Source organism: Excalfactoria chinensis, chromosome 9, assembly GCF_039878825.1.
Source record: "Excalfactoria chinensis isolate bCotChi1 chromosome 9, bCotChi1.hap2, whole genome shotgun sequence".
Lineage (NCBI taxonomy): Eukaryota > Metazoa > Chordata > Aves > Galliformes > Phasianidae > Excalfactoria > Excalfactoria chinensis.
The window spans coordinates 662,864-673,465 of NC_092833.1; the positions used below are offsets into that span (position 1 = coordinate 662,864).

The following is a 10,602-nucleotide window of genomic DNA, read 5'->3' on the forward strand; positions in this document are numbered from 1 at the left end:
TGTATCATCTGCGGTGCCTTTATTGCTGTTTTTAAATAACTCTGTCATGCTCGTAGAAGGGAAAGTGTGAAGGTGGGGGGAAGCTGCAAAGAAGCAGTGAGCTGTTTCAGTCAGGATCAACTTCAGCGGCGTATCGGCTGCCTTTTGCTGCTCATCAAGGCAAAGCAGCTCTAAGCCTGGCTTAAATGTAATCCCTCCGCAGACAGATTTCACCTTGGTGAAGGAAAAGCTCTCCCAGTGGAAATGAGAGGGAGCTTTCTCTGTGTTCTAAATCAGAGCACAGCGCTGAAAACAGCCCAATTATTTTCCCTTCCTAGATTAGTTGTGTGCAAAGAGGTGGCTGTGACTGTCAGTGCACTCGCACCTTGCACTTGATGTGGTCCTTAAAAGTTGGCACCTTTGCTGTACAAATTTTCTTGTGAGGAATTCCTGAGGGTGGCCCCTGGCTCTGGAAAATGGGCTCTTCCAGCCTAGAGGAGGCTGTAAGCCCAGCCGTGTCCTCAACATCTTTCAAGGAGTATGAAGGTTTGTAGTAGGGAGCACCCATGGATGGCAACTGGCTGATGCTTCTCAGCCTACTGGCTTGGATGACACAGTGCTGTTGTTTATGCAGATTTGTATGGGGATGCTAATGGGTGGTCTTGCTCTTGCAGGGGAGTTTGGAGAGGTGTACAAAGGCCGCTTGAAGTTGCCTGGCAAGCGAGAGATCTACGTGGCCATCAAAACACTGAAGGCTGGCTACTCAGAGAAGCAGCGCCGGGATTTCCTGAGCGAAGCCAGCATCATGGGGCAGTTTGACCACCCCAACATCATCCGGCTGGAAGGGGTGGTAACCAAGAGCCGACCAGTCATGATTATCACAGAGTTCATGGAGAATGGGGCCCTGGACTCGTTCCTGCGGGTGAGGCAAAGTGGACTATCGTTCTGCTGTAGGGTTTGGGAGCCCAGGTCTCCATGATCCTCACGTGTACTCTTTCTGATCACAGCAAAATGATGGACAGTTCACGGTGATCCAGCTGGTGGGGATGCTCAGAGGGATTGCTGCTGGGATGAAGTACCTGGCAGAGATGAACTATGTCCACAGGGATCTGGCGGCCAGGAACATTCTGGTCAACAGTAACCTGGTGTGTAAAGTGTCAGACTTTGGCCTCTCGCGCTACCTGCAGGATGACACATCTGATCCCACCTACACCAGCTCCTTGGTACGTACCTCGCTTCCCACAGTGACAAATTTGTGAGCCTCCCATTGAGTTCAGTTCACTAAGAATGGCAAAGATCTGTGCAGCATCGCCTGTGCTGCACTGTACCTGCTGGTGGTGCTCAGAGAGGCAAGTCCTGCCCTCATCCACCCCTTACTTCCTCTTGCTGCTTTCCTTCCATCCCCTTCCAGGGAAGGATCTGCTTCTCTGCTGCTGTCTTGCTTGGGAAGTGGCCACTGAAATTCCTTGTTCTTATTCCCTTTTCCCCTTGCATCATCCTCTTTTCCATCCTTTCTCAATGAGTTTAATATCTCCCTGCTCCCAGATCATGTCTCTCTTCTCTATCCTGACCAACAAAGGGGGTAGGTGGGACCAGCGATACGTGACTAGATACTTTCTGCACCACATAAACCCCCTGGTGAGCTATCACTGGTGTTACAGATGAGCAGATGAGAAGGCTGTGTGCACCCTGCTGACCTGCTGGGCTCTCTAATTGATTAATCAGTTATTAAAAGAGCTAATAACCTTCCTAACGCTTTGCAAACAATTCATAACACAGCAGTACAACATGTGGCAGGATCATGCCTTGGGGGAGGCTGGAGGCAGTGCATCTACTACAGGCAGACACCAGGACAGCGAGCAACGGCATAGGTTGAGTGTAAGAGTGTGCATGTCCTACACCGACCCCTGTAAAGCAGTTTGTCGTGTTGCCAGGCTGTGCCCAGGTGTGTTTCAGTGTAATGTAGTTTGTGACAGAAAGCCTGAGGAGATGAGGCAATTGGGATTTCATCAGATTGAAGTAAATGGATCAAGAGAGTCGTGCTACAGCCGGGGGGAGTGGGGGGAGGGAGGCAATGGGGGCTGCTGGGTTTTTGACTGGGCTCTGGTCTACCCCCGCTCCCTGCTCAGACCCATCTGGTGGTCTTTGAGCAGAAACACATCAGGTTTTGGTGTGAAGACCTCAGCAGTAACTGAGAAGAGGACTGAAGTAGCCCTTTTTCCACCTTCAGAGATAAAAGAGATTATCTCATCTGTGTTTTTATTTAATTTAGGCCATAATAGATCTCCTCGGCAGCTGGGAAATGATGCTGTGCCTGCGATTACATCACTCTGCCTCCCACAGCAGGTTTTTAGCTCTGGGGAAAAGGCAGGAAAAACAACCTAGCAGTTAATTTCTCCATTTATAGTTATTCAAATAAAATTTTTGCCATTCAGCCTTAAAGAGCAGCTGATGCTTCATTGGAAGGGCTAGGGAAAACAATAGTGCGCAGTGATTTACAATACAGTTCTGCCCTGGGGCACATACCATGCGTTTCTGTGCTTTTTTCCTTCATCCTTTAGCTTTCTGCTATCATTTTGTGGAGCACTGGTGACTGTGAGGCACTCTTTGCCTTGAGCAGGATGCATGTGTGGGCTGCAAAGGACTGGGATGCTGTTGCTTTCCCTGCTGGGACTGGGTGACTGTGCCAATGTAGGGGCTTTCAGAGGCTGTCCCCAGCCAGCCCTTCCCTGCTGTCCTGTGGGAATTACAACATCAATCCATGGGGAAGTTTTGGGCATGGCTGTGGCTCACCAGCTCCTGTTTTCTCAGGGTGGGAAGATCCCTGTGCGATGGACAGCACCAGAGGCCATCGCCTACCGCAAATTCACGTCGGCCAGTGACGTGTGGAGCTATGGCATCGTCATGTGGGAGGTGATGTCGTTCGGGGAGAGGCCCTACTGGGACATGTCCAACCAGGACGTAAGTGCTGGGGGCTCACTGCTCTGCCTGACTGGAAAATGATGAGGTTGAGGTGGAGCTGGAGCTGCTCCAGACCCCGCAGCCTCGGCGGCTCTCAGTTTCAGAGATGAAACAGGCTGGCGAGCGAGAGGGATGGCGGGAGGGAATCTGGGAAGAAAAGCCAGTGGGCTGGTAATTGGACTTCAGGAAGCTGCAGTGCCTTTGAAAACGTTCAGAGGGTTTGCAAGCTGGGAAAGAGCTTTGGAAGTGTGACTGCCGCACTCCAACGCAATCCGCCGAGATAATGAACGGCAGCACTGTGCTGGGAGGAACTGCGGTGTGCGGAGCATCAGAGTGGAGATTAACCTCCTGCTGCAGCTCCTCCCGCTCACTTTGCTGATGGTGGCGGGCTGGCAGCACTGTCCAGTGCCATCCTGTGCTCCTCACACACTGCTCTGTTCCCCACAGGTCATCAATGCCATCGAGCAGGACTACCGGCTCCCACCGCCCATGGACTGCCCGGCTGCCCTGCACCAGCTGATGCTGGACTGCTGGCAGAAGGACCGCAACACCCGGCCTCGCTTTGCCGAGATTGTCAACACCCTCGACAAAATGATCCGCAACCCGGCAAGCCTCAAAACTGTGGCTACCATCACCGCTGTGTGAGTCCCCGAGCATGGTGCCACATCTGGCTTCCTGATGGGACTGGAATTCGGGGACTGTATCCTCATCTCAATGCTTCTCTGTCCCCTTCCAGGCCTTCTCAGCCCCTCCTCGACCGCTCTATCCCTGATTTCACTGCCTTTACCTCAGTAGAAGACTGGCTGAGCGCCGTCAAGATGAGCCAGTATAGAGACAACTTCCTGAGCGCTGGATTCACCTCCCTCCAGCTGGTCGCCCAGATGACATCTGAGTAAGTGTGGTGTCACTGCGTGGGTGCTGGTTTGTGGGACCGGTCAGCACAGCTGTCTGCTGACATCCCTTTGTCTGTCTTGCAGAGACCTCCTGAGAATAGGAGTAACGCTGGCTGGGCACCAGAAGAAGATCCTGAACAGCATCCAGTCCATGCGCGTGCAGATGAGTCAGTCTCCGACCTCGATGGCATGACATCCCTTGCTCAACAGGGAGGGGACGGGGAGGGCAGGTGGTGGAGGTGGGAGGGGAGGAACTGATGGGAGCCATGGGGCCACAGCTGGAGAGAGGGGCAGCCATGGCCAGGGCTGTGCCTGACCACGGAGGACATTCCTGGGACTCGCCTTGGCCTGGTGACTTCCATCCCTCACCAACAGAAGCACACTTACCGATGTCACGGGGGACAGCGTATAAATAAGTATAAATATGTACAAATCATATATTTAAAAAAATGTAAAAAAAAAAAACAAAACAAACAACAAAAACAACCAACACACAAAAATAACAAACCCCGACCAACATTGAAGACAATGTGCGTTGGGGCTTGGGGGGAAACAAACCCAAATCCTAGAGACCGGACTCCAATCCCACCGCCAGTGAGCAGCGGTCAAAACTGAGGAGGAGGAGGCAGGGACTGTTGGGGAAGGGAGTGGCATCACGTTGGGTTTCCCATCCAGAGAAGCCACCAGCAGCGACCACCTTGTTCTTCTTTTCTTCCTTCACTCCCTCCTGCCCGGCCCCTCCTGCTGCCCCGCTCCCTTCTCTGCTCATGGCCCGGTGGAAGCCTCCGCAGCCGCTGTCCGTGGTGTCCAAGTGTCGTTCTGCCAACTACCAAAGGACTTCGCTGCCCACTGCATGGGGGATCCGACGCAATCCAGTTAATGTCTTCATATTGAAGAAGAGATGTACCTTCAATAGAAAAAAACAAACAAACAAACTTTGGGTTGTTTTTTTTTTTTTTCTTTTGCTTGCATTTTTTTTGCAAAAAGGGGAAAAAAAAAAAATATACAAAAAAAAAAAAAATCCATCATGGCAAATGGAAAGAGTTGTTCCCATGTGTGTGTGTGCGCGCGTGTACCTTGTCAACCTACTGTGGACTTGCTGCTTGCCCGTGACCGGAGATCACCACCAACCCCAATGCAGGTGGGAGGAGGAGGAGGAGGAGCTGCAGTGCGTTGGTACTGCGTTGTGGAGGAGAAGGAGGAGAGATGCTCTGGGGAAGAGACTGCTGAGGCCTCCAGAGCCTCGGGGATCTGCAGAAGATGGCTACGGAGAACTTTATTTCCCCCATCTTGCGGACCTAAGGATTTTGATATTGAGTTACAGACTTAAGTTTCGTGGCTTCAGAGGTAGGTCCGTTTGTCTCGCGTACCTCTCATCCTTTCCTGTATGTTTCCGCTCACCTTCTTGAAGCCTCTTCCAGTGAATGTTTCCCAATGTTTGATTTGACTCGTTTTTGTTATTTTTTTATTTGCTCTACCGCTGGTCTCTTTTGCAAATTGATCTAGTTAAAATTACTGGATGCATGGCAGTGTTTACACAGAATATTGTAAGTCTGGGCAATCTAACTTCCCTCTGTGGATCGTGCGGAGAGTTTATAAAATGAATGAACTCTTATTAAGGCTTTTACTTAGCTGGCTGCGTGCGACTTGTAGAAATTCATTGATGCCAGCACTGAGGCTGGCAGTGGGAGTGGGAGTTGGGGGCTGTGGGTGGCTGCTGTAAGGTACTGGGCCTTACTGTGGTGACTCAGGTGTCCATAAGAAGCCCTTTATCTTCCTCCCATGCAGCAGACATCCATACATGTCCTCAGTGTGCTCCGTGTCCATTCCCACCGTGAGGATGCCCCTTGTCCATCCATACCGTGGGCATGCTCTGGGGCTGCCCTGTGTCTGTGCTATGGGTTTGTCCCACATCCACGTTGCAGGGATGCCCTGTGCCCATGTACAATGTGGAGGTGCCTTGCATGGTTTGCTCCCACTCATCCCTAGGGCTGAGCCTGCTTCCTTCACCCATGTCCTGCGTGCCAGAGTTGGGGCCACCAGAACTTGCTCTTGATAAGGTCCTGCCCTTAGGGCATAGGGTGGGAGGATGGAAGCTGGTGCACTGGCAGAGGATGGGCCCCAGTGCTGGGTACTTGTTGCTCCTCCATGTTTTCTCCCTGTGGCCCATCATAGTCACACAATACAGGACTGAGCTTGTTTCACCTTGCTGAGCTCCTCTTAGAGTAAGGCAGGGAAAAACATCCCTGGTTTAAAGGAGCAGGACTTGTGCTCTTTGTGCTGTTGGCTGGAGGGCCATGCCTCGGTATCGGCCCCAATCTGCATGCTGGGATGTTGTCACTGCACACAGCGTGCAGGAGGGGTGGGTGCCACGCATACTAACACACGGCCTCTCACATTGGTATTCACTGCTGGTGGTGGATCCTTTGTGGTGCTTTTTTTTAATGATTTCTCTTTTATTAGAAGGAAGTGAAAGGCACTTAAAGGGACGGATGGCAGTGACATGGGCTAAATATCAAACCTCTAGCTTTGTGGCTGCGTATGTGGGGCTGAGAACTATGCAGCAGCACCACAAACTGTTCTAGCACCAAGCTGCTTCTGGCACCTGGGTTGCACTGGGGCAGGCGGCTCCCATGCAGCAGCTTTGTCACCAGCCTCATGCTGGGACCACTGTAATGACACCAAAGCTTGGGCTGCCCCATGCAGCAGCATCACACCCCCGGGACAAAGGGCTGGGCAAGGAGTTGGGATGGGGCTGGGCAGTTCCTTTGGGGGCTGAAGCATGGTTGGCAAGGGAGCTGCTGTCAAGGGAATGCCCAAGGTGGGTCACCGTGTCTTCCTGGTCCCTGCAGCCGGAGCTGGGGTGGAAACATTAGGGCAGGTCTGGCTGATAGTCTTCACCCCCAGGTTTAGAGGTGTTTGCACACAGGAGATCCCAGGTGCTTGGCCATAGCCATGTGAGTGCATTGTCCGGGTCTTTCCAGAAGTCTCTTCCATCAGAGATAGGGAAGCTGTGCTGGTGCTTCAGTGTGGAGCTGGGCAGGAGGCCTTGCTGTTGCTTGTTCATTGGACCAAGTAGGAATGCAGATTTGGGCCAGCTGGGTGCTCTGCAGCCTGAGGGAGACAGCCAAGTGGTTCTGGTGAGGAAAGAACCACAAAAAACCACCCCAATCCCAAACAGAAAGTTCCTATTTTACAGCATCTTCTGATCCATGTTGTGCTTGGCATTAGAGTTCCTTCCCTTGATCCTAAATTGGAAGGGACAGCTCGGAAATGATATTCCTTCTGTGTGTGTCCATGGCAGCTCCTGGGATCTGGGTGTGAGATCCCCTCTGCTATCCAGATGTGGTGTTTCCCTGTCTCCAGTAGACAGTAGGAGTGAGCTCTTCTCCGTAGAGGGAATAAAAGACAGGAGCGTGCTTTGCACACGGAAACGGAGTGTGTGCTAATAGCAGCATTATGTGCCTCTTTCTAGAAAGGAAAGGAATGCGCTTTGTGCCATTTAATGACCTTCAAATTAACAGTTCTTTGAAAGCACTTATGTATATTTAATTTAAATGTTGCTGCAAGTCGGAGCGGAGCTGGCAATGAAAGCAGCAGGCGGCCGATTTTTAACTAAGAGCGAGCCCAGATCGCTGCTTCTGAGCCTGTTGGCTTCTGGTGGCTGTGATGCTCCTTTCCCTGCCCCCAGGAACCTGCACCAGCACCTCCCTGTGCTTCTTCATGTGCCATCCCATTGAGCAGCCAATGGAAGGGGAGAGGATGGGGATGGGACTTTACGCATTCACCCAGGTGCTCCGTGTCCCCTTCTGCACAAAGTCCTGCAGTATTCCTATCATCAAACCCACCACGTCCTGCAGGGATGGATGCTGGTCTTGTAGCGACTGGTATGCCTGCAAAATAATCTTCCAAGAGCAGGAAGGACATTCTTGGGCAAATGCTCTCCGTATGGGAAGAGCCAAAGCACCAGGAGGGTGCTGGGTGCAGTTGGCCATGGAAGGGGTCACCCCCTTCACACGGGAACACTTGTGGAGGTTAATCCAAGACAAGCGCCGTGTGCATTTAAGTGGATTAACCCAACGAGGTGCTTCCCAAAACAGATGTGCCCTTCCAGAGCAACCGTGGAAGTGGATTAGGCAAAATCTGCTTAGGGCTGCATTAACCCCGGATCAGCGTTAGAGGGATTAGTGCAGTTTGCGCTATCCACTTATATGAATTTGAGTGAGCTTTTCTCTGTGTCTCCAAATAAAAACAAACCTTGGTCTCCGTCCTCGCTCCCATTTCTTTCCTCTGGTCCATCTGTCTGGTTTGTGCGCTGCCCCAGGAGCAGCTCCCCCATAGGCTGGACTCGCTCCTCTGCCTGCTGCTTATCCCCAGGGGTCTCGTTAGGCAATTGAACCCTCTTGCCAAGGTGGGGAAGAGAGGGCAGGGAAATTATGGTCAACATCAATGCAATTATCAACGGCAATTAGCGCTGCTCAAAGACTGGCAGCGGGCGGTGCAGGCCATGCCAGTGGCTGCTCTTGTCCCTGGGGATGGCCGATGGGGACAGCTCAAGCCGTGTGAGCCGGGCTGATGTCTGTGCTCACAGCGCCTTCCTTGGGGGGTAGCTTTACAGATTTGTATTGCTGCTTGTGTTGTGAGCCTGGATCTCTGAGCGTGGCACCAAAATGGATGCATAGTAAATAACACGATGATGACTTCATCCCTTAGCACCTCGTTCCTGCTTTCCTTCTGCTTTCCTTTGCCATTCTTTCCTTCCTTTCTTCTTCCTTTCATTCCTTCCTTTTGTCCCTTCCTTTCCCTCCCCTCCCTTCCCTCCATTTCCTCCCTCCCTCCTTTTCCTCCTTCCCTCCCTCCTTTTCTTCCTTTCCCTCCCTCCTTCCTTTCTTCCTCTCCTTCCCTCTTTCCCTCCCTCCTTTCTGTCCCTCCCTCCTTTTACCTCTCTCCCTCCTTCCTTTCCCTCCTTCACTCCCTCCTTTCCTTCCCTCCCTCCCTCCTTAACCTTTGTCCCTCCTGTCCCTCACTCCCTCCATCTCTTCCTTCTTTCTCCCCCTTTTCTCCCCCTTTTCTCCCCCTTTTCTCCCCCTTTTCTCCCCCTTTTCTCCCCCTTTTCTCCCCCTTTTCTCCCCCTTTTCTCCCCCTTTTCTCCCCCTTTTCTCCCCCTTTTCTCCCCCTTTTCTCCCCCTTTTCTCCCCCTTTTCTCCCCCTTTTCTCCCCCTTTTCTCCCCCTTTTCTCCCCCTTTTCTCCCCCTTTTCTCCCCCTTTTCTCCCCCTTTTCTCCCCCTTTTCTCCCCCTTTTCTCCCCCTTTTCTCCCCCTTTTCTCCCCCTTTTCTCCCCCTTCCCTCCTTTCCCATCCTCCCTCCTTTCCTTCCTTCCCTCCCTCTTTTCTCTCCATCCCTCCCTCCCTCTGTCCCTCCCTTCCTCCTTTTCTTCCCTCCTTTCCCTTCTTTCCCTCCATCCCTCACTCCCTCTGTCCCTCTCTCCCTTCCTCCTTTCCTTCCCTCCCTCCTTTCCCACTCCTTCATCTCTCTCCTCTCAGTTTTTCTTCCCCTTTCTCATGTGCCCCTTATTCTACCAAGCGCTAAATTACCAAATAAAAGTTTCATTACTACCAGGCTTTGCTCGAAATGATTTTCATTCAGCAGAATGATGAATTTTAATAGGCCCAAAATGTCAGCTGCGGCTGGAATTTCTTTAAGAAAGCATTGGCATGTTCACACAGGGGCAGCAATCTCTGCTTATCAGTGCCCAAGCAAAGGGATGCAGCAGTCAATTGCTTTGTTGTTTAACATGTCAGCTTTATGTTTCAATTGTATATTAAAAGCATCCGCTTCTCGGAAGGGGCAGAGTGAGTGATGGTGGGGTTTGGCTGCTTGGAGAAGGAGGTGCTCCATGGAGTGCTGCTGGGTGCTGCAGCCTCCTGGCTTTCTGTTCCTTTGGAAGGAGCAGGTTTTGTTGCTGGGTGCTTTTTGACACAGAAGAGCATCTTTTAGGTGTTGCTGTTGTTTCACTTTGGAAGAGCAACGGGTGGGCTTGGCGGGCACCATTGGGTTTGACCAACCCAGAGCAGCATCGTGGCTCTACACCACCCGCTCTGCAGTGCTGTGCGTGGGGAATGGCTCCTTCTCACCTCCTGTCCCACTTCTTCCCTTGCAGGGGCACAGAAGCAGCACCGCCTCCTCCACGAGCAGGGACGTCTGCAGGGCTGTGTGATGGTGGGACCTGCAGCAGCCCATCCTGTACATAACCCGTGAGCCGTCTGTAACAGGTTTTCACCCCTTGGAATTTCACTTTTGGTTTTTCTTTTTTTCTTTTCTTTTTCTTTTTTCTCCCCCCCCCTTCCCCCGGTTTGTCGATTGTGTTGCAATTGTCGGAGTTTGTAACGGTAACTTTCAGAGGATATTGTACTAAAGAGAGAATTGCACTCAATAAAACCTATGAAAGAAGCCTGGTTCCTTCTCTTCCCCTTCCCACAGGCGGTCTTTCTGCTGCTGTATTATCTGCAGCTCAGAGCCCGGCGAACATTGGCCATGAATATTCATACGGGGAGCTGGCAGTGCTCCATCCCTCCTTGACTTACCTCGAGTTTTGCTGCGTATCAGATTTGGCTCTCCACTTTGTAAATGAAGTGACTTTATTCCCACCGATCCCTATCAGAGGTTGCACGGTGAGCACAGAGGCTGTGTGCTTCTTTGGGTGTGCCCCAGCCTGCCCATTGAAGTCCAGTGTGAACCTGGACCCTATGTGTGTGTATATATATACATC

General features: G+C 51.8%; 1 protein-coding gene across 3 annotated transcripts in view; it reads left to right on the top strand.

Annotated features, from left to right (window-relative positions):
- The window catches only part of EPHB1 (EPH receptor B1), a 46,877-nt gene extending 36,600 nt beyond the window's left edge, over positions 1-10,277 (top strand). For 2 of the 3 annotated variants that reach the window (XR_011904715.1, XR_011904716.1), the window contains exons 11-17: positions 654-901; positions 987-1,202; positions 2,791-2,940; positions 3,388-3,581; positions 3,677-3,832; positions 3,918-5,180; positions 9,994-10,277. Coding sequence is in view for 1 of the 3 variants with exons in the window: in XM_072344990.1 (XP_072201091.1) it covers positions 654-901; positions 987-1,202; positions 2,791-2,940; positions 3,388-3,581; positions 3,677-3,832; positions 3,918-4,026 (1,073 nt within the window). In the remaining 2 variants the exon portion in view is untranslated. Of the gene's footprint in view, positions 1-653; positions 902-986; positions 1,203-2,790; positions 2,941-3,387; positions 3,582-3,676; positions 3,833-3,917; positions 5,461-9,993 lie in introns of those variants that run through there. The other variant, XM_072344990.1, reaches the window with a different exon arrangement.
- The last annotated feature ends 325 nt before the right edge of the window (positions 10,278-10,602 follow it).